This window comes from Anolis sagrei, chromosome 2, assembly GCF_037176765.1.
Source record: "Anolis sagrei isolate rAnoSag1 chromosome 2, rAnoSag1.mat, whole genome shotgun sequence".
Lineage (NCBI taxonomy): Eukaryota > Metazoa > Chordata > Lepidosauria > Squamata > Dactyloidae > Anolis > Anolis sagrei.
In genome coordinates this window covers 102,863,396-102,888,219 of record NC_090022.1, presented here as the reverse complement: position 1 = coordinate 102,888,219, position 24,824 = coordinate 102,863,396, and the positions used below count along the sequence as shown (strand labels likewise).

General features: G+C 41.0%; 1 protein-coding gene across 1 annotated transcript in view; it reads right to left on the bottom strand.

Moving 5' to 3' along the window:
• PPARGC1B (PPARG coactivator 1 beta) overlaps positions 1-24,824 on the bottom strand; it is a 146,462-nt gene that overhangs the window by 16,080 nt on the left and 105,558 nt on the right. Inside the window, exons 3-7 of the mRNA XM_060765052.2 lie at positions 12,655-12,867; positions 8,002-8,118; positions 1,905-3,099; positions 986-1,022; positions 396-460 (exon numbers count right to left, since the gene is read on the bottom strand). Of these exons, the coding sequence (XP_060621035.2) occupies positions 396-460; positions 986-1,022; positions 1,905-3,099; positions 8,002-8,118; positions 12,655-12,867 (1,627 nt within the window). The remainder of the gene's footprint in view (positions 1-395; positions 461-985; positions 1,023-1,904; positions 3,100-8,001; positions 8,119-12,654; positions 12,868-24,824) is intronic.

Here is a 24,824-nt window from a genome sequence, read left to right as displayed (position 1 = left end):
TATTTCAGCATAGATGAACATATAACAACTCACTCTTGACACAAAATAAGTTCCATCTCTTCCTTGAATATACACTCCCACACATTTCCTGCAACTAACCATGCCACTGGGTCTTGGATCGTTAAACCCTGCTATTGGTATTTAGCTTCCTGCCTTTAGAGTAGTATGATAATGGATCATTTGGCCACTAGACAGGAGCATGCTGTTGAGAAGCTATCATTTTAAGGGACTTGAGGCATGGAGAGAAGAGGACTGTGCTTAGTAATGTCCAGATTTATTTATCTTCGAGTCAATAGCCACAGGGAAGTTAAATTTCTGGAACCAGTAGATGATCATGGGATTTTTGTCATCGTCCCATCCCATATCCATATCCTGAAGAAACCTCTTTTCCTTACCTGCAGTGCCACATAGTTCTACCGTCAGAACTTGTTCAAAATTGCGCTTCCCAAATGTCGGCTCTCTAAAGAAGAGGAGAAAAGTTTGGTTACCTCTTTTGGAAAATTTTAACTCCACTGGCAGCATGCAATGAGTAAAGATGATCTCCAAATAATTATGAAAGGAAGGTTTGTATGCTGGGGGGAAATAAGTTCTCATCTCCTCTTTAGGTTACTAAAGTGTCACAAATGGCCAGCTTCAGCTCGCCATTTGTGATTAAAATACCTTGGGATAACTAATTACAAGGACACAGCACTCTCTCAGCAGCCAACAACTCCTGAGCAGTAGCTACGGACTCTCCTCCAAAAGGCTCTAAAAAGGCCTAAGCAGTCTGCATCAAAAAGGGAATCATTTAAAAGTTTACGGAAGCAAGTAAACAAGATTTCTGCCCATTACATGAGAGGTGCTCTCCTATATAGCCCAGTTGGAACAGATATGATATATATGACCAAATCCAATTATTCATGATTTAATAAGCATAGCTATATCTTTATGGACCCAGGCATAGGCTATAAATCACAGAATGTTTGTTCTTTTATATTATACTTACATTTGTGCCAAGGGCAGTGACAGACTCTTCGGTGCTTCTGAAAGAAGAAACAATTAGAAAAAACCAAAATGACTGAAAGAACCACATCCATGCCCTCAAGAACATATGAAGGAGCCATGCTAGATCAGGTCAAAGACCTATGTAGCCCAAAGCTCTGTTCACAGAGGAGCCAATCAGTGGATCAACAGCATCCCTTCCACTGATCATATCCCTCACAATAACTGGATTGCATTGCAAAGGTGGGATTTTAGTCCTACTTGTATGTGCAGTTTCCCTGATTTAATCATCTCTCCCTCCACTACATACTCACACATAAAGACAGAAACTTGCACTGTACCTATCTTTCTATTAAACTCTCCCAATTAATAGTTGTTTGGGAAGGTAGGGAGAGAATTAGTGAAAGATCATTAAAAAGGTTTAACTTTTCCACAGCTGAAATCCAATTCAGATCTCTCTAAAATGGAACACAATTGACTGGAATTGTAAGAAGAGACTTTCAAGATCCAATCACAGATTTCCCATAAAACATTAGGAATGATCCTTGATAGCTAGTCCATGATATGGCGGGAGTTTTAAAGTCAAGTGAGCCTGACCATAACAAGTATGATGCTTTTAACTCCACATCCATTGGGCAATTTTAAATTCATCTCCCCTATCACTCCCTGCCTTGCCCTACCCTGCCCTCATTTTCTCCACCATTCTCTCTGTAAGTGATGTACTTTATGAGGAATTATCTCTGCTTGATGCCCTTTGCCTCTCATCTATCAAATGGGACTATAATTCATTATACACATGCCTAAAAGGTAACTGAGCTGTGTGGCTTCATTTCTTTCCCTTTCCCTCCCCTCCCCCCATAAGGAAATACTGACACAGAAGACTAAGCCTCAACACAATGACCACCATCGCACCAACTCTGTACCTCTTTGACGCATGAAGGGATAGCACTGGCTCTCGTTTATCTCACACACTTCACTCTCCCCAGAGCTCTCTGGTGAGGGGGTCTGCAATTCCATTGGGAACCCCGGAAATTTGCTGTCTGTCTCATCTGCACTGTTCACTTCAACCTCAGCTGCTGGTGCTTCTGTATCAAAGTTCTGCAAGGAGGAACACAGGGCAGACTCGGGGGTGGCAGATTTGTTCCCTGCTGCTGCTGGAGACACAGCAGAGTCTGGAGGAGATTCCTCTAGGAATGACAGCCAGGGACTGAGGTCAGGGTTGAGTCTTTTGGAGCGCCGCACTGCATAAACAGAGCTCTCCTGCTTACGACCTGCTTTGCCAAAGGTCTGGTGAGCCTGAAGTGTCCCCTGTTTCATGGTGTCTTCTTCTGCAGAGCTGCCAGTCTCTTTCTTAGGTTCGAATTCTGCTGTTGGAGTTTGCCTTGGCTCAGTTTTCATTTCAAGTGGTGTTTTGGCTGTGGATTTACACATATCTGTGGGTCCTCCTTCAGCCTCAATTGAAGAGGCCCTTAGACATTTGGGAGACTTGGCCAAGGAGGAGTACACAGGCTTGGCCAATCTGTATGGCTTGCTCACATCACAGGAGAGGTCTCTGGCAAGCAGCTCTCTCAGGATGGAGAACTCAGAAGCAGGGGCTCTAGATTGGTTGCCACCCAAAAGAGAGAGATGCCAAGAGCTGGAGGGACAACTGTTTTTAGCACAGAGCAGTGGCCTCTGTGTGGGGCAATCTGGCTTTGCTCTTTTCGAGGGGCTATGAAAATGCTGGTGTTTCACTTCAATATAGTTTGTAGGGGGCAGCTTTCTGGAGGGAAGGCAGTAAGTGTGCATGTAGCGTATAAGCTCCACTGCAGCATGAAGTTCTTTCTCTCCAGGGCCTTCCTCAGAGCTGGAAGAGGAAGAGGGAGGAGTTGCCACGACATGATTATAATTCAGCAAATCTTCGCTGGAGTCACTGTCCTCTCCATTGGGGGCAAAAAGTCTCTGGGGCTCGCTGCTGTTGCTACTGCTGTGGTGGCACTCATCTGGCAGGCGGCTGTCTTGTGTGTGTGGGCAGTGCATCGTGACTGTGGTGGCAGAAGTAAGGTGCTTATGAAGCTCTGTGCAGTTCCGACTGTGAGTCTGGAGGAAGCTTGGCTTTCTGTCTCGGCCAGTCTCCACCTTCAGGAGAAAAGAGAAAGAGCAGTCAACCAAACTAAGAGATAACTTTCCCATCTATGCATTATAGACTTTCCCTTCTTTTTACAATCCTTATATGGAGGATCAAAGGTGACATATTAAACAGCAGATTTGGAGGAGGCCATCTTTTCCAGTGCCCTGATTCCCAAGAAGGAAGGGAGGGAGGGAGGGAGGGAGGGAGGGAGGGAGGGAGGGAGGGAGTAAGTCAAGGAAATGAGGCCTGGAGAGAGAGGGCCGATGGAAATTTGAACAGGAGCTGCAACTGGCCCCTGGACCAGACTTTGGATATACCTCATGTAGGGCAACCAGCAGAACTTGTTTTTCATTTTCTTCTTTTTCATGTGTGATTTTCATGAGTCTGGCCCCTACCCTCAGGCACTGGGTAACAAACAATCATGGGTCAAGCTATGAGAGCTTTTGCACTTTGCTGTTCACTTTGCACAAATTCCAGTCCTGCAAGAGTGGTGGCCATAAACCCTTAAAACATGTATTTTAACTTACATTGTAGAAGTTTTAAAACTATGATAAAGATTATCCATGCATCTGAGGAAGTAAAGTTTAGGTTTGTCTATACAAGCCAAGAACCCCAGGCTCACCATAAATAGAATTTTCAGATGATAAAAATATCAAATCATCTGGGCATCCCCTGGGCAACATCCTTGCAGACGGCCAATTCTCTCACACCAGAAGCGACTTGCAGTTCCTCAAGTTGCTCCTGACACAACAACAACAACAACAAAAAAAGCTATTTTCAGTGAGTACCCTGAAGTTTTTAGCTTTAAATCAGCTTTACTCCACTTCAGGCAAAATTGGGGGCTAGCCCAGAAACTCTGGAGTATTCTATGGCTTCAGGGCAGTATGCAAAGATGGACTGGGTCCAATTCAGCCTAATTCACTGTTCGGACAGAGCACAGCACCGACACCCTTTCTCTGCACTGATCAGCACAAAGAATGAGAATGGAACATGGGCATGTCACTGCCGCTGCTCTCTGTAAGAGCTCCTAACCATCATCAGTGTCCCTGCTGATATTAGAACAGGATACCCACACAACCAGGAGAAAAGGGGCAATCTCTCCTTTTTCCTGGATGCATAGATGCCTTCTTCTGATGTCAGCAGAAACACACATAATGGCCAGGAGCTCTCATGGAGCTCCATGGCTAGCTAGGAACTGTGGAAACATGGAGGATATTGATATCAGGCTAATGTGTCTTGTGTAGATGAGCCCCTTCTCAATAACAACAACAACAATTTATATCTTGTCCTATCTCCCCATAGGGACTCAGGGCAGTTTACAACAAATATCATCAAACATTCAATATCATAAGGTACTAGACAACAAAATAAATAAATAACCAAAATTACCCAGGTGCCATAAACCAAATCAAACCTCCATTAATAATAAAAAGGACAAAGCTTATATTACTAACTTCTTCCTTTCAGGTGTTACAAGATCCCTTTGTATACCAAGATTTCCCCAAGTATAGCAGTGATGGTGAAGAATGCTTTTGACAGTGACATCTCATATAGTATCTAATTGATGCTGTTCAGTCATATATATAAACGAATGTCATCAGCAACAAAATTACAATCTGTAGGTAGAATACATGTCACCAGCTGCCTCCATGTGTGCCATGAATGTGGAATTCCTATAGAAGGAATTGCCTTAAACTGGGATACTTCAACATTGACAGCAATTCTCCAAGGGTTTCAAAGCCTGGATGAAAAGACATCTCTATGCTCTGCAACCAAAATGGTATGCATGCATGTGCTCTCCAGAATGTAAAACTCATAGGCACAACTGGAGAAGAACAATATGTGCTGGATGGAAATGGATCAATTTGTTATCCTTTTATTTTGTAACAATCCAAAGACTGAAAGACATTCAATTTCAAAGCTGATGAGATGGATAGGCACTCAAGGTAAGAGAGGTGAACTGGGAAGATATAGAAAGCTAATGCATTTTTAAAAATGGGAAGGGGAGTTGAGATGGGAGAGATCTATATACTTTAAAAGAACCTTTTGAGAATAGCTCAAGTAAGATAGTTCAGATCTTTTATACTCCCTGTAACATTTTTCTGGTGTATACATTTTTATACACATTTTTCTGGTGTATTTTTCTGGTGCAACAAATGGCATTATGTAACTTCCATTCTACTCAGCTGATGCAAAAAAACATTGTCTCTCTTTTGTCAACTCCCTTTTTGCTCCTCCTTTCATCTCCTTGCCACTTGAACCCACTTGCCTATTCCACTGTAGTTTCCATAATTCAAATGGGAAAACCTTTAATGGCCTCTTGTGCTGATTTAAGAGATTCGTTTATACAAATGGACTTGTTTCACCAATTTGCTCAGGTATGCACAATTCAGATACTAGGAAACTCTGCTCTAATTTGGGTCAAGAATGAGATCAAGAAGAAAGAGGGGAAAAATCATGACAAAGTTTAAATAGAAAGAGAATCTAATGAAAAGAAAGGCCTCTTTGTATGCTGTACACAATGAAATAGCCCCATAGGACACAAAGAATAAAGCCTTTGGGGAAATTGTGTCATTCCTGTTTTGAGGAGACTCACCCAGGTAATGATGATTAAAGTTGAAATGAACATCATCTTGAGGGTGCACATAAGCCCTTCCTTTACCTCTATTACCACCACCTCCTCCTCTCCCTTCTTTTTCTTTTTCTTCTTCCTATTCTTCTTAAGTGTATTCTGGTCTCTCATGAATGAATGGGGGAATTAAATCTCACCACAGCTGGTTCCTTTTCCTAAATTCTACCATACGTTGAAACAAGGGTGAAAAATCTAACTCCTCACTAAAAAAAATCTAAGTATAGGTTGATGTTTTAGTCCTGGCACTTTGATTTCCAAACAATAGTCCAGGGTGTAAATGGCTACAACTCATATCCTACACATGGAACTGCAACTGGAACTGTACAATTCTAGAGAGAAGTAAAATCTCCAAAATTGTAACGACCCTTCATCCCAAGTAAGTAAGGGTAAAACTACAGTCTGACAATGTAACTTGCTGAATTCCTGTCCTGCTGAGCTCCCATCAGTTTAAACTATTTGGTATCACACAGGGTCAGGGCATCATTAGACCAGGTTACCAGAGCAGAAATGGGGATTCTAATTCACAGGCATCCTATATATTAGCATGCACGCACACACTTCCATTTTTGGAAGTATGTATGTTATCAGTTTTCAAATTTCAACTATTCAAAGGATCATCAGATACAAAGAAAAAAGAATCAAGAAAAACAAATATAGGAAGGAAGGAAGGAAGGAAGGAAGGAAGGAAGGAAGGAAGGAGAAAGGACTTGTTCACAATAGCTCATCAAGGGGGATTTCAGGATAGCAATTTGCATGCCAAGATACACGAGAAGCTCCTTCAATGACATGTAGAAGCCCTGACCCCTTTTGCATCTGTCATTCTAACCACTGGGTGAACATCAATTCAGTGACAGAATGATGGCTGCCAATTTGGATGACATGATAAGGGGATTACACAAATTCATGGCAAGCAAGACACTCACTGTTTTCTAGTCATGATGCTACAAACTATTTTAGAAACTTTGTAATGCCAGCTACTAATGAAAATGAGCAGGAACATGCCATTGTGCTCGTATTCTGTGAATTGAGTTCTACTGGAACATCTAGTAGGCCACTAAGGGAACAGAGCAATGGAACAGACTGGCTTCCTGGATCTTCTTGGCTGGAATGGCTTGGCTCTGCGAGTGAACTTATGGTATACTAATGCTAAACAATCTCAATACTGAATGCCACCATAGTGCAATGTATGAGAAACAGGGATTTGCTGAGCTGTCACTTCATTGTGCAATGGACAGAGGCTGAATGCAATATGGAATGACACACTGCTCGAGATGCATCATTGCACATTTGCAATAATTCTATATACTGAACTCTGCTACCACCAGCATCAACTGAGTATGTCCTTTGCACATTGTCCCAAACTTTCAAAAAAAATTATCTTAGGGATGATGATCAATATAGGATAAACTATTCTAGACTGACTCTAGAAGATGGGACAAGCTTTTTTTTCTGCTGCTAGACTAGAACATGAACCAATGAATTCACATTACAATAAAAGAATTTTCTTAACTGTAAGACTGTTTCAAGGAGTGATGGCTTCTCCTTCTTTGACTGTCTTTACACAGAAGCCAGCTTTTTCTCCAGAGCAATGTGAAATGTTTTACAAAAAGTAGTCTAGAAATATTTTAATAAAAAAATTAGGAAACGTATCTCACAACACTGATGGAGAACTGGCTTAGCAGATGCTTGTGAACATACATACCCTTCATATTCAAAATGAGATATGAGATTGAATACAGAACCCTATTTCTGTGGCAAAGCACAAGGTTCACTCGCTAAAGTTCACAATTTCAACCCTTGTATCTCTTAAGTAGAGCTGATCCAAATGCTTGTTCCAAAAGAATTTATTGTGTTTTAGATCATAGGGTCATTGAAAGGAAGCAAACTTGTGACAAGTCAGATTCCCAACACAACTCTTAAAGGATTTTAAAAGTAAGCAGTAGCCAGTTGCTGAATATGGAAACTTGTCTAATAGTTCATCTAAGCAAACAAACCCATTGTTACCATTGTAGAAAGACTGCTTGTAGTTCCTGTCCATCTTTGTTGAAGAATGTGGGAAGATGGGTTGAAACAGCTCTAAGGACTGGGAAACACTCTTACCTGAAACTCTTAGAAAACTACAACTGATCATCACAGATGACATTATGCTAGACTAGATAGGCAATTGGTCTGACTTTTGGCTTCCCACATGCCTATGGAAAACCTAGCCAGATATAATCTACTGATTTGTTTTAGGCCAAGTCTAGTATGTCTATACGTTTGCTAAAAGGAACAGTACCTTTGTACAGATTCGCTGCGGTCTGGATTTGGGAGCTCCTTGACGCCAAACACTCCCTTCTTTCTGAACCTCATAGCTTGGAGGCACATTGGAAGGAGAAAGGAGCAACTTCTTCAGCTGCAAAGGGAAGCAGTGAAAGAAAGAGTCGGAATTCCTATATAAATGAACACCAGTCCTCACTTAAATTATTACAGTATCCTCATCTTCGATATGCCCACCTCCTATTCATAGGATAAATAGCTGGAGCACAGATCTAAACCAAACACTGCAGCTCCAATGGCAATGCTTCAATTTGTCTGGGAGAGATTTACAAAGCTCCCCAGCTCCTCCAGACAAGTGCCATTCAAACGAAGTCTAGAAGTCTGAGGATGCAACTGCATGGCAGAATTAATGCAGCTTGACATCACTTTAGCCGCCATGGCTCAATGTTATGGAATTTTGGGGTTTGTAGTTTGTAGCTTTAGCACTCTTTGGTAGAGAAGGCTAAAGGCCTTGTAAAACCACAACTCCATAACACTGAGCCATGGTAGTTAAAACAGTGTCAAACTGCATTAATTCTACTGTGTAGATGACATTTTACTTCTTTGTAGTTCCAGAATCCCAGTTTGAATTAAAAAATCAGCGATTTCCCCCAAACTCTGCATAAGTCACCTCTACATGACTCAACATGGTCATTTTTGAATCTTGTTAAAAGTTCATCAAGGTAACAACACAGTTTAATTCAAAGACACACACAGGTAAAATTTACAAGTTTTATCGTAATATAAGACAACCACTCTATAGTTTCATGCTATATCATGGAGATACAGTTCTGTAAAAATTCTGAAGTGAAACCAAACCCTGAAAAAATGCTGAAAATATCAGACAAAAGACATTTTCCTGGAAAGCTATTTAGATGGAGGTGTCAAAACCCATGGTCTACAAAAGTAAGTGCCACACTTTGAAGTATAGATTACTTTCAGTCATATTGCATGTTATGTTTTCAAAGATGTTGGAAGCCCTCTGTAGATGCTTCTCCTGACATCCCTTGCCTTTAATAAGATTAGTCCCAATCTCATCTTTCATCAAGGTCACCTGTCCAAAGTTCTTATTTTGTCCCCCTCCCCCACTATTACCAAGGGAATTCCAGATATATTTAGACTCTAGATGCCATCAGCCCTGGCCAAGGTGGCTCAATACTGAAAAATACTGTGTCAGCCCAACACCACCTGGAAAGCCCAGTGCTCATACCAGTGCTGAATGTGGGTACTCAAGAAGCCAAAAAGAAGGAATAGATAAGAGAGAGCTTCCTGAATAAACAAACACAAGTTTGTGTGTACACAATAAAACCCTGAAAATTACAGAGGAGGACTTCTTACGTGATTGACATCATGCTGGCTTATAATGTTGCCAGGAGGGAACTGTGTGCAGTTGCAAGTCTTCAGCTAATATGGGATGAGCATTCAAATGAGGAAAAACTATTGGGACAATGACTTTCGTTCAGGAAGGGGTATGGTGGAACATGGACTTGGGGAATGGTTGTCCTTGGGTGTACATGCTTCAACCCTATACCCTCACCCCCTTTTTAAAGTTATAAGGAGAAGTGGATTGCCCTTCAAGGTTTAATGGATAATTGGAGATGGCATTGGCTTTTGAGAAATGCAGCTAATCCCCTCTCCTCTTTACATTCTAACACATCATACACTTTAATGGGTATATATTGCTGTCCATGAATTAGGAATTGGCTCCTACAAAGCAAGTCAGGTTGGATGCTACATTCCAGAAAGGGCTCCAATTAATTAATTATTCTGTCCAAATGTCAAGGGTTTACTTGAGGTGCTTTTGTAGACGACCTTCATGATGGGTGGTCCTTTAATCCCATCAAGGAAGTTCTAGGTGAAACAGCAAGCTCATATTTGTCATTCAGGATCTGGTATCTCAAACCAAATGGCCCTGGCTACATCATTAAAATGTTTTTTTCTTTTCTTTTCTTTTCTTTTAAAAAGAGGCATTCCACATTCTTCGCTCTCACACTGAAGGCAACACAGGATCAGTAACAAAATGGCAAATTTGACACTTATGGGAATTTGATGGCAAGGAGAAATCTTCAAAGGCGGTCTGGAAACTCAAAAAGCTCTGAAAGATTAAGTGATGGATATCGAAACTGTCAGTTCCCACCATCAAATACCTGCTTTCTCAATCACTGCAAAGTGACAGTTCTGGGGATTTAGTACTGTATGTATCCAATAACCCAAAATGTTATATATTTTCCCTCTGCAACGTATACATCCTATATATATACACATATGGATTTGTGTGATATATACATATAAAACATTATACATCTTCCCCACACACATGCACACTGGTTGTGAGAAGTGAGAATGCATACTTCTTACCACTAGATGTAGCTATAACACTTTTAGAAATCATGACAAGTTTGTAATGATAAAGAGATGGAATGGGAGGCTGAGGCCTGTGCTCTAAGGCAAGTCTGCTTTACTAGTCCTTTGCTCCAGTGTTATCAGTCTTCCTAAGATCATTTAAAGCAAGGCTGTGTTAAGGGAAAGGTGTAGCTTGTTATAAAGGGCTAAGGGCCTTTAGCCTCTTCTCTGAACACTGACTAAGCAAAAGCAAAAAAGCACCCAAGGCTATCTCTAACTTATTAAATAGAAAGAAAATTCAGAGTATGTGTTCCCTTTCTGCTGCTCACCTTTGTTGGTGGAGAAAAAGGGAATGTGGAAACAAATGCCAAAGAGAGGTGAGAACAGTCAGGGCTACAGGTTAGTCCACAGCCTGCAAAAGTTTTTTGCATCATGAGAATCTTCAGTGTTTGCAAGCTCTGCAAGGCTGCATCTACATTGTAGAATTAATGTTGCTTGAAAACATTTCAACTATCATGGCTCAATGCCATGGAATCATGGGAGTTGTGATTTTAGAAGGTCTTTAGCCTTCTCTGCCATTGAGTACTGATGCCTCGCTAAACTACAAATACCATGATTTAATAACATTGGGACAATGCCATTAAAGTAGTGTCAAACTGCACTAATTCCACAGTGCATATGCAACCCAAGTCTGACAGCTGCAGAAGCCATTCTTTGGTCTGCATTTTTCTACAAGCTCAAGGGAGAATATCAGAATAGTTTTGATTTAAAATTTGGCTTTTCTGAGAGCCTCAGTCCCCATGGTCAGTGTAGACACATATAATTCAGTTTTAACTGCAGTGAGTGGCATTATATGAGTCTACACTGACCATATAATGCAGTTTCAGACTGGATTATATGGCTGTGTAGATGGGTCCTCAATTTCCCTGAAAGGAGAGGGAGTCAGGAACAAAGGACAATACTTGATGAAACAAATCTTAGAAGGCAGATAGACATTTCAATCAGATTAGTACAGTGCATCCCTACATGTGTCTACTTGGAAGTAAATTCCATTGGTAAGCAGGTATGAGACTGCAGTTTTAGTCATTACAGGTTGGGTTTACATACAGTGCCTTTCACAGCAACGAGCCTTATGTCAGGATTGGCTTGAGCACAATGAAATTGTACAATGTGCATAAAAATGCCTATTACATTTTTATGAAGAATAAAAATTGTAGAATTTGAATTTTCTGAACAAAAAAACCCCCCAAATGTGTGGCTGGAAAATCGAGTCCAGGGGGTTATTTCCCTTTTTTTCAAGACTCACCATGGACCACAATGTCCTTTTTTCTGAAAGAAAGCTTGAAGGCATTCGTTCATTTTAAAAATCTAAAACTGAGCTGCTCTTTTTTTAAAAAAAAACAAAAACAAAAACAAAACAAAGCTCTGTAGTGGGCCAGTGGAGACTTGGAGTTACAAGGATATAAAAGCAGGCAAATAATAGTGCATGCTGTAGTCTTTTGATCTGGAATTCTTTCATGCTTATAGTGACATGATTGCACTTTACCTACTATGGCTGCATCTTAGGAATCCTGGGGCTTGTGGACTGGTCAGAAGTCCCAGAGGAGCTGCCAGGCTGAGAACCGCAAATGCCTCTCCCTCCACTGCCAGTCTCGGGATTTCAAAGGATGTAGCCATGCTAGTTAAAGTTGAATCACGGATCTATGACTCTGCCATGTGAAAGGGCCCTTGATTTATTTAGAAAGTGAAGTATAATCTAGGAGTTGACAGCTTAGGTTTAGAGTGTCACAATACACAATTTTGATTTCCAGTAAGCAAATGAACATTGCACAACACATTAAGCTTTACTCACGAAGACTCAAATAAAGATAGAATTGCCTGATGCTCAGGAAAACTAATGGACTCTTAATAGATGCAGTTTGTCTCATGCCTTCAGCCATGCAGGTGAGCGGCATTTGGAGACTTTTTGACAGATGTGAAGATGGGAATAAAATGCTCTAGGTTCAAAGCACACAGATTGGGATGCTATTAAACCATTCACACACTTGCCCTTTCTCGCCTCTCAGCCCCCTCGCCCAATGAAGATGGTAATAGAGCAAATCAGATGACAGCAATGGTGTGGCACATGTATACGTATACAATAAACAGGTATATATATATGCTTTTGTATTGTTATAATTGTAAGCCTATAATGAAAAAATTCAGACCTTTGCTTCCTATCATACCCATGCAGCCGGCTTATCAGAGGTGCATCCAAATCCACCTTAAACAGTAGGAAGTAGGTTCTTACTAGAGACAGCTCATCAACCTCGGGGGCCAGAGGAGAGCCCCTTGAGACAGGGGCGGCAGGTTTGGGAGAGGAGGCGGGAGACATGCAGCCGCTGTTGGGCATGTCCCCCTCGTCCATATTTCTGAAGGCGGCCAGACCCATGTCGTCCCCTTGGATGTCATCCAGTGTCTCGGTGAGGGCCGCCAGCAATGCTTCATTCTCGCTGTCTATAATCTGGAGGAAGGAGTCAGAAAAATGTGTGTGAGAGAGGGGAGAGAAAAAAATAAGTTAGCACTTTTCTATAGCAACTTCAATTTTTAAATACTTTATCCTTCTAACAGATCAACTTGGAGAGTGAGGAGAAACAGTTTCTCGAATAAAAGCTCTCCTACAGAAGAACAACAAATAAGCTATCATATTCAGGAAATGTGACACAAGTGTGGGTACTGATCTGAAGTTGGAGAAGTTACTTTTGGGAGGGTTGTAGTTTCTTGAAGCTTCCTTTTCAGCATGGCTACTGATCATGCTAGCGGGAGGATTCTGAGTTATATTCCAAAATAAGTACCTTCTCATGCTTTGGTATCAGTGTATATGTTCTGGTCACTTAACAAAGTGCATTTGCTAAAAATAAAAATTGGAAATCTCAATGTTAGCATTAACATTGATGGGAAAAGCTTAATCTGCAGGCTGCATGTCCAATCTCTAGGTCAAGAACAACCTCTGCAGCACTCTCTTGGTCACAAGGATATCTCATTTATTTCTTTATTTACCGTATTTATACCCCGCAGGGGACTCAGAGTGGCCTTACAATACAAAGCGATTTGATGCCTTATCAAACAGAAATGATAAAATAAACATATACATTAAAATAATAATTTTTTAAAAACCCAATAAAACATTAAAACCAATTATTAAAGATCACACAATCTGTAATCATTTTTAAGGCCATTCCAGTCATGATTGCACATTCCCTCTACTCTTACTGCATTGCATTTTTACCCAAAGGCTTGGTCCCAGAGCCAAGTTTTCACTCTCTTTCTAAAGGTCAGGTGGGAGGAGGCAGACCTGATTTCACTGGGGAGGGAATTCTGAGGGGGCCAGCACTGAGAAGGTCCTGTGTCTCATCCCCACAAACTTCACTTGCAAAGGAGGTAGGATAGAGAACAGGGCCTGCTCAGAGGAACTTAATCTCTGAGGTGGTTAGTAGGTGGATATGTGTTCGGACTGGTAAGCAGGGCCAGAATCATTTACGGGCTTTACAGACTAAAGCCAGCACTTTGAATTGTGCTTGGTAGCAGACGGGAGTACTGCCTGGCTGGAAAAGTAGGTTTTTGAGGTCATGTCCACCATTAGCAATCATAAACTTGCATTTGGTTTATAATCTCACGAACAGGATGCCAATCAGGAGTTGAATTCAAAATAATTTCCCAGCCTTTTTTTCAAGAATATTTTTTTTTCCAGTGAGAAGGCTGCAGTGGGGATGTGGCTCCCCCAGGTCTCCTGGGAAAAGAGTTGCCAGGTCAGAGGACAAACCCAGGTCTTAAGCTTTCAGGGTCAAAACAAGGGACCTACAGACTACCTCATATGATGCCTGTAGGTCTGTAGTTTCAACCCTGAATGATATTATAAAGCATGGTGCATTTATAATATCATTCAGAAAGAAAAAGTGGCTTTTTGATCAAGCCTTTGGAGATCTTGTCAATAGATAAATAAGTAATTATGTGCAATGACAACTGGAATGGCCCAGACTATGACCTTGGATCACATGGTTAACAGTGAAGACACTGTTTTATATCCTTAAGTATTTTAATGTATTTTGTAATTCTATTTAAATGTTTATTTTAACTATACATTGTTTCTGAAGGTATCAAAACGGTGCCTAAGTGTAAGCCACTTTGAGTCCCCTCTGGGGTGGAGAAAGGCAGGATAGAAATGTTGTAAGTAAGTAAGTAAGTAAATAAATAACCATTAACTCCAGTCACATACAATGCGCCATTCCATTAAAAAAAATCTATATCTGGCATCCTGTTTGTGTTTTATTTGCAAGTAACTATCCTTTTTTTTGTGGCATAACATTCATATTCTGTTTGCAGTTGCATAATCAGATTTTGTAATCAGACTAATCCCTGCCATTCAGATGACTATGTGCTGCAATGAGAAGCATCCATCATGGCATTTAATTATTTCTTTGTCCACAGATGTAATTTTCGTACATGCAGTTGCCTATTCCTTTGTGGTGTGTAACTACTCATCAGTTCATTTAATGTGACTCACTGGGATTGTGGAAACAGTAAGCACATTTGCAGATGTGTTATCAGTTGTACAAGGTGTTTTCAACAGAAGAGGGTGTAGCACAAACAACACTGTGTATGCATGATTTAGGATCATGTCAAATCTAACCAATGAGAAGAAAACATGTATGCACATTTTTGAGGGTAGCACACTGCCCTGAGATTCCTCTCCCTTGCCCTGAGACCTGCAGAATCAGACCTAGTTCCTGGGAAATCTGGGAGCTTTGCAGATGTGGGGGAGGAGTGGGGTGGGGGGCAATCTAGCCTCCTAACCTCAACATTTGCTCACTGCAGCACAAAATATTGTTAGTTAAACACAAAGGAAAATATTTTTAGAAGAATAAATGTAGTGACATGCTAAAGTTCTTCCTAATTGGGCAACGAAAGAATGGCTGATTCAGGCCACTGCTGACCTGTTATGGAAAATTTCAACATGTTATGCTATTCCTGCTTTCTTAAAAGTAACTCTGCAAAATCATAAAATCCTGTGTAAGTTTTTCCTTTAATTCTTCAGAACTCTTGATCAGAATAGAAGGTAAAGAAAGCATGAGGGAAATCGTTAAAATTCAACCAACATCTGATTACATCCTACCACTTACTGACTTAAGACTGTTACTACAAACAACTTCCATGGCTTCAACATATTGCTTTGACATTCCACACTCTCATTTGGAATGGGCACTGCATACCAAAAATTTAAAAAAGCACAATTTCTAATTTAGTGCTATGGAGTCATGGAAATCATAGTTTTGCAAGGTCTTTAGCCTCTGGTACTTCACCAAATTACAAATCCCAAGTTTCCATAGTACTGAGCCATGACAGTTAAAAGTGTTGTCAAACTACATTAATTCTGCAATGTAGACACACCCTTAATTTCTGCTTTTCATCTGACATGAGTTGTGTGTGTGGTTACTGAAAGACCTACTTTATGGCCATCAGTCAGGAGTCCTTTATTGTGCTTTCCCAGAATGCCAGAGGGTTGGACTAGGTGGCTCATGTGGTCTCATCCGACTCTATCATTCTCTCATTCTATGTAAAGGAGAGGGGAACACACCCCTTGGACAAGACCACACTGTCAATCTACCTCATATTTACAAGTGGCCATTCCGAGATGCTCAACGCAGTACATTCCTGGGCCATTTGCATGTTCTTGAGATAATTGTTATATTGTGCTTGGCTTTTCACTGCAACATGGACATTGTTGCCTTGTCTGACTGAGTCATGAATATGCTACATATGTCTGTCATCATTCAGACATCCTGCAAAAATTGCCACCTGTGTGTTGTTGCCAGGGACACCTTTCTGGCCCACATTTTCCCTGGATAACTTTATCCAGGGGGAGAAAAAGGCATTTAGTGCTTTCCAAAGAAAAGGATATGTGAATCTGAGATGCAACTAGACTTGTTTGCACCCATGTATGTTGTCCATCTATGCTGCAGAATTCATGCAGTTGCTGTTGTTGTTCATTCGTTCAGTCACTTCCGACTCTTCGTGACCTCATGGACCAGCCCACGGCAGAGCTCTCTGTCAGCTGTCACCTCCCCCAGCTCCTTCAGGGTCATGCCAGTCACTTCAAGGATACCATCCATCCATCTTGCCCTTATTTATTATTTATTTATTTATTTATTATTTGCACTTGTTAACCGCCACTCTCAAGCCCGAAGGCGACTCGTGGCGGTGTACAGAACATAGAACACAAAGGACAACAGGTTACAATAAATCAGGACCACAACACACATCTTACAAATACACAGCTACTTAACTAAAAATCCGCTTCATCTTGTTTAGGGTCATAATCAATCTCGTAGTCATGGTCCATTCCGGTGGTCATTCCAAAAACATAGCACTTAGTTGAAGGCCTTCTCAAAGAGCCAGGTTTTCAGGCCCTTGCAGAAGGCCATGAGGGAAGGCGCCTGTCTGATTTCAGCAGGGAGGGAGGGCCCTTGGTTGGCCCCTCTTCCTTTTTCCTTCCTTTCCCCCTAGCATCAGGCCCGTAGCCAGGATTTCGATTGGGGGGGGGGGCTGAGTTTGTTTCGGGGGGGGGGGGGCTGAGTCTGAGTGAAAGAGGGTTTACCCTAGCAAACCTTTTGTATCGTTACCCCAATACCCCCATGCATATGGGATATATTGAGTATAGTGATCAGATCATGATATGAATAAACATAACAGTTTAAATAATGCACCAGTAAGGCCTTTTCGCGAACCACCATGAGAATTTTGGGGGGGGGGGGGGAAGCCTCTCAAGCCCCCCCCCCCCTCCGCTACATGCCTGCCCAGCATCATTGTCTTCTCTAAGCTTTCCTGTCTTCTCATGATGTGGCCAAAGTACTTCATCTTTGCCTCTACTATCCTTCCCTCCAATAAGCAATCGGGCTTTATTTCCTGAAGTATGGACTGGTTGGATATGATGCAGTTGTATCTAATGGCCTCCAACCATATAAATATTTGCAATCATCCTCAAAATATAGAAAAATTGATTTGTTCATCCTCACTAAATGCCCCCCCCCCCCCTTTAGCTTTCACTAAATTTTCTGTGTTACACATGTTTCTTTCCCCTGTCCTCTGGACATCTTGTCCTCAGCTGCGGACAGCTTGAATATCATTCAAAAAGGTGTGAGGTGCTTTAGCAGATTCACCCATCCATGAACATTATTTCTAGAACGAATTGATTTATTTAGCAATGGCAATCATCCAGCCTCGTTGAGTTCTGACCTGGTTTTGGAGGCAAGTTTCATTTCTTCATGAATTGAAAACTGCATCCTTACATGTGAATTTCCGTTTCACGAACAGAGCTAAAACAGGAAGGATTATACTGGAAGTATAATGTAATAAAGCTACAAACCCACTGTTTCAAGACTGTCCGCCCTTTGACATTTCCCATCATCCCTGATTCTCTCCCCTTTTGTAGCCCAGTGTTATGCATGCTTCTTTGGAGGTACATTCAACTGATTTGGGGCAAGTACACATAGGATCACAGCCTTAGATATACTTCAACCAAGAGATGACATCATGAATAATGACTGTCACTTTAATTAGTATAATAATCAACAAAGGTTACAATGCTAAACACACTAAGCTCCATTAAACTCAGTGGGATTTATTTCTAATTAAGCATACTCAAGATCACAGTACATAGCTTTGATCTCAGAATAAAATTTATTCTACAATTAATTGGTTGGACTGAAATTCTCATATAAACTCAGTGTCAACTGAAAAAAACTGTGGTGTAGTCTTTGTTCTACTAAAGTTGATGGAAAAACAGAAACTTTAAAATGGTCTTTCCTTTCAGTTTTTACTAGAACTTTTAACTTGTAGACTTTTAATCCAAGCCACTCTCTATCAATAAAATACAGTTGCCTGAATTGCTCAGTTAGAATTAGCTGAATGTTAATGCTTTAAAATCCCACTTCTATTCCACGAAGGTTTTTGGGTTTTTTTCGTGTAAGGAGCGACTTGAGAAACTGCAAGTTGCTTCTGGTGTGAGAGAATTGGCTGTCAACAAGGATGTTACCCAGGAGACGCCCAGATGTTTTGATGTTTTACCATCCTTGTGGGAGGCTTCTCTCATGTCCCCGTATGGGGAGCTGGAGCTCACAGAGGGAGCTCATCCACACTCTCCCCAGATTCGAACCTACGATCTTTCAGTCTTCAGTTCTGCCAGCACATTGAGCCACCAGGGGCTCCATGAGTTATGCATTACTCTTCCAACAATGTCCAAATGGCTACACAGGACTTGGCATGGGATGAGGTGTGCCCACAAACTTTTAAATCGAAGGTTTCCTCAATGTAGTTGTTAATGTCATGACTTAAATCTGTGTGAAAGGCATTAGTATATCATCAAACGAGTAACCTCTTGTATGGTTGCTTTCTTAGGGATCACGGTGGAAAAGGATATGTAAATCAGAGATGCAACAAAGAGAGAGGGTGGAGTGTGACTGCAGGGAAACTTCTCACACATCTTGAGAAAGACATGCACATATAACACGTTTGACATCATATAATTACCCTGTAGAGATCTTACAAGCTGGAAGCCAGAAAATGTTCATGCCTTATCAGATGAACCCAATCTACACAATCTCACAGTTCAGCAGATTAATCCAAACCATCCCGAGGACTGTGTGCTGCAACAAGGGCGACTAGTAAAGTATTGGCAAAATTTACAGCACAATTTGCTCATGACAACTCACAGTCAAATCATGTCACTACTGCAATGGCCTTAGGCGCACTGCAACACAATTTGAATTTCTAGGAAACCAAGCTGAAGGTGTCCAATCCATTCCGAATCTATCAGGTTCATGTATGTATTAAGGACTGAAAAGCCTTCTGTTTATACAAACCGATCAACCTATTCTTTAAACAATATTGATGCTGTTACCTGAACAGTATGGTGTATACTACTATTTCTGGAAAGGAAAAAAGAAGATAAGGCAGAACGCAGTTTGTATTGGATTATAATTAATTTGACCCAGGGGACAGTGAGCCAATGGATTTTAACAACTAGCTGCTTTAATTTTACAGGCTGAATTAGCCATTCTACAGTTTTGACCTACTGAAGTTCAACCTTCTCAGGGCATTTAATCTTGAAAAAAATTAGATATGGTATACTAACCAAATTGCAGTCAAAAAGAATTCAACTCTTGATACTTTATTTCAATATTAATTTGCTGCACTGACCTCTCAGCATCTGAAGGTATGAAGCAATATAGGTAGAACAGCAAAGTTTGCTTTAGGCATGAATATTAACATCTCAACCTGCTGCTTTGCAATTCAATCAAGAGATAAAAGATGGATATTATTATTATTATTATTATTATTATTATTATTAGGTATGTATAAAGTAATAACAATAACAACAACCATTAAAAAGAACCACATCCTTTTAATGACCATCTATATTATGTTCCTCAAAAGTCCTGGGCTCTGGTTATATGAAACAAGGGTCTGAGACCTGGGGATTTAGCTATCACTCCAAACAGATCATGGGGAGATGCCAGGCAGGACCAAATTATAACAACTGATATGGCATCACATGATACATGGAACTATTTCAAGTGAATGTGGCATTGAACTACATCATGAAAAGTTACAATTTTCCCCCCAATTTTCCAGAGACTAGTGCAAATCTAGACTTTGGATCCATGTAAGCAGTTGGGCCAGTTCCAGGCATGTAGCCGGGGGAGGGGGGGCTTGAGGGGCTTCAGCCCCCCCCCCCCCAAATTCTCATGGTGGTTCGTAAGGCCTTACTGCCTTACTGGTGCATTATTTAAACTGTTATGCTTATTCATATCATGATCTGATCACCCTACTCAATATATCCCATATGCATGGAGGTATTGGGGTAACAATACAAAAGGTTTGCTAGGGTAGACCCTCTTTCACTCAGACTCAGCCCCCCCCCCCCCGAAACAAACTAACCCCCCCCCCCAAATCGAAATCCTGGCTACAGGCCTGGCCAGTTCCAATATGGCCACCCTATATTTCCTGGACCTGGGGACACAGGATGGCACTTATTGTCCCTTTCATTTTAAAGGTGACTACCAGTTGTGAAATGACTGGTGGTCACCTTTAAAATGAAAGGGACAATAAGATGCTGAGAGGTAAGTACAGCAAATTAATACTGAAATAAAGTATCGAGAGTTAAATTCTATGTGACCGCAATTCAGTTAGTATACCATATCTAATTTGACTGGTGGCCATCACTCATCAATTGGAGTGACCTTGGTTGGGGCACAAGAGTGATCAGAGAAGGGAGGGGAAAGGGAGGGGTGATTTCCCCCCACCTATGTTACTCTGGCACCCTGGCTTATATCACTCCAGTCAGTTAAACCCCTGTGCCGGCAGGATGGAAGACTGACAGGTCGCAGGTTCGAATCCGGGGAGAGGCAGATGAGCTCCCTCTATCAGCTCCAACTCCTCCCACAAGGATGATAAAATATCAAATCATCTGGGCGTTCCCTGGGCAACGTCCTTGTAGACGGCCAATTCTCTCACACCAGGAGTCACTCCTGACACGACAAAAAAGAATTTAAAAAAATCTCAAGTCAGTGAGCGGGGTGGTAAGGGTGCCAAACCAGGATTGGTGGCACTGGACAATCAGGACTCCTTCCCATCACTGCAGCAACTTGGGCACTGGCCCTTTGGGCTTCCCCGGGACTGATCTGGAGTTCCACACCCTATGTCAGCCCCAACGTAAGGTATCTGTGTAAATATGCCCTTGGTTTTTCCTCTTCTCTAATCAATTTCTAAATCTTTCAAGTTCTCTATTGATGGCTGGAGGACAACTGAGTATGCCTTATGGTTACATCTGCTCAAAACATTCAGAACATTTCCTCAGCTCAGAAACCACTACACCGGGCAAAATAGAGGGCAGTGAATATAAGACATTAGGAAGCTCTCCTTGTCTTCCATATGGCATGTACTAGGGGTCTTCTGTCACAGATTCTATGCAACATAAGTTTGGGGTTCAAGGATTGGCCCTTGCAGTCAAGTAAGTTGACAGGCAAGCTGGCATTTTAGCCTAGTTATCACCATTGATGGTCACTCCTCAAAGCCTGACTATATGGTACTTTGAAGCATGTTACATTGATTGAAATAATCAAGGCAACATTTAAAAATCCATTTTTGAATAATTGATTCATATCCATGTTGCTTTAAAAATCTGGGTAGCAACTTTAAACCAAAATCAAAATCAAGCACAGAAAACCCAGCACAGATCAGGACCCTAATGTGAAAGGTAGGGAAGTTCGAAGATTTTGTTCCTCACATCAGTAAAATAATCTCTTCACACACATAGCTCACTTGACACAAATATAGACTGTACATGTACAGAACAAATCCAAATAGTACCTTAGGAAGTAAAGGGCAAGGGGCAAGAATTACAGCCATATCCACAGTCTTGACTCCTGATACAGTTTGGATTGACAATCCAAAACTCAAGATAGAGAAAGAGAGTTGCCAGAGATGTTTCAGTTTGAAGTAAAAATAATGTCCTGGTAGCACAGGAGACGAGATCTCAAATCTTGGTTGGTTCGATGTAACTCCCCCCGGACAAACACACACATACTCCAATGCCTTACAGAAAGGTTTCATGGGTAGTTGTGGTACAGTCCTCTACACCACTGCTTCTTAAACTGTAGGTCCCGACCCCAAATGGGGTTCCCTTAGCTCATTTTTGGGGTCCTGAAAAATTTGGCAACAATAAATGTTTTCAGAATGTCATCTAAGACAATCTGTTGTGCAGTGTTTATAGTAGAATCTGCAGAAGACGCTTAAGCTGGACTTTATAAAAAGGTAAGTCTATCTGCTTAGCAAACCTTGCAAATGCTGATTTGTTATTAGTAAATGTTTTATTTTATCTCTATTTTATATATCTATATACCTGGGCTCACATAAACATTTTTCTGGATGAAAGGGGTCATGAGTGGAAAAGTTTGGGAAGCCCTGCTCCACACAATTACTTTGACTCCAAATGCATGTGAAGGAAGGTTTGCTTTCTAGTCTTCTCCCTGAAGTGCTAATGTTTTTCTGCACAAGGCCATGTTGATGTGGGATTGCTTCCAAGCAAATGATCCTTTACATATGGGTTCTGATGTGACATGGTCACAGGAAGGTCTTAATCACATGCTCGCCCAAACATTTGCATTGGCTCTTGGAGACATAGCAGCGTGCTTGGCTTTAAAGAAACCAAGAGCTCCCACTGGCTCTGAACTCTTATTTGGATTTTTCAAGAGTCGTCATTAACCCCAAGTATCCATGTCAGCTCTGTTAAAAGCTATCATGGCAGCATCCAGGAAGAAGGCACCAAGGGGGCTGTATTCTCTGGGCAAATTTTATTTTCCTTCTGATATTGGCAAGAGATCTCCACACACAGGACATCAGCAGGATACGTTTCATCACACTCTACTCATTCCTGAAAGTCCTGTCTTTTACATTTCTGCTCTGTTTATCTTTTCCTCAGGAAGTTCAGTGGAAACTATGCATCCGACCATGACAGCCTGTCAGTCATTTTGGACCTTTTACAAGAACAGCACAAAGCTAGGAGGCAAAGGTATTTCTGTGGGGAAGGGACTCTTCAAACGTTTCTAATGAGTGGATGATTCCACTCCAAAATGCAGCCTAGTGGGTTCCAGAAACCTGAAATCCAAGATGAGTCTTACTTTGAAAAAACAAGAAAAAGAATGGCTCTGAAAAACTTTTTTCCCTCATTATGCTGCTAAATGTATTGCTCATCCTGAAATAACAAAAATGGAAAAGGAGGGTCAGCAGCAGTGGGGAAGATGTTCATTTTACTAGCTTGTTTATCCTCCATTAGCCCAAGTGCAAGCTCTTATCCCATGGTGTTCTTAGTTCATGTTTCCCTTCTCAATTACTCCTGGGAGACACTTCAAAGAGCTTCCTGTGCAGTTATTCCTCAACCTTTGATAGAAACTGTTGCAAGAATCAGAATATAAAAGGATGGACTCTTCTTTTCTTACAGGAACTAAGCAGCAAAAATATTAGCTTTTTTACAAAATAATAATAATAACCTACTATCCTTTTCCAACATGCCGGCTGTTGGTGAGCCAACTTGGGGGGGGGGGGGGTAGTACTCATTTGTTGTTAGCTTAATGAGCAATTTTTACCTGAAAATTTGTAATAAGGTTATAATAGGATTGGGCAGGTATTACCATGTGATCTGATCTACTGGGTATTGAGAAAGCTACTAATATTTGATTTTCCCCATATTCATAGTCTAGTACAGGGGTCCTCAAACCTTTTAAACAGAGGGCCAGGTCACAATCCCACAAACTGTTGGAGGGCCGGATTATAATTTTTTAAAAAAACATTAATTAATTCCTATGCACACTGCACATATCTTATTTGTAGTGCAAAAAATACTTAAAAGCAATACAATGATTAAAATGAAGAACAATTTTAACAAATATAAACTTATTTGTATTTCAATGGGAAGTCTGAGTCTGCTTTTGACTGATGAGATAAAATTGTTGTGTGTTTTCAAGTTATTTCAGACTTAGGTTGACCCTGGGCGAGGGCCGGGTAAATGACCTTAGAGGGCCGTATCCGGCCCCTAGACCTTAGTTTGAGAATCCCTGGTCTAGTACTTAGGTGGGACAAAACATAGTTTCTTAATTTGCTCCTCACACACACAAAACTTAAATGGGAGTCTGCCAGTGAATACTGGGTGTTGTATGCTATATTTCAGAGGAAGGAACAAGTAAAACTAACTGAGTATTCTTCGCTTAAGGAAATCCTATGAAATTCATGGAATGTTTGTAAGTCAACAAGTGACTTGAAGGCACATGAAAACACGAGCATGCATTGCATTTGCATTAAAATTGTGCAAACACATGTTTTTCATAACATACAGTTTTATACAAATACAATTTTCACCAAACAAATGCCACCCAATTCAGAAACAAAATCATCAACATGCACAAACATCTCATAATCCTTCACCACAGAGAGTTAATGTGTATTGCATTTTTCATTCTCTTGTTCAAGGATAGAAAAAGCTCCCTTTTATGCACCAGATCACACCAGATTTTCAGCTACTTCAGCCAATATACAATGGGATTCTTTCCTTTCTTACATGCTTTTCTGTTGCTGGTCAGTTTGGGATTACCTGGTGAGTGCAGATGCTTGCCACAACCTACTTAATTGCAAACCAGCAATAGACATAAAGTTTCCAACTGCCTCATATCTTGCAATTACATTGTGTAGAGATGTCAAATTTCTGGGAATTTTGAAACCATGGGAGATGTTTCTAGAGAAGGGGGAGGGGGTTCTGGGGGGGAGGGGAGGGATGAAATGTTACATTAGTAGCCTTTATAGCTTGAAAATCTCTTACTTTCTGAATAGAAAATGTAGTGTATACATACTGTGATATGATTACACAATTTT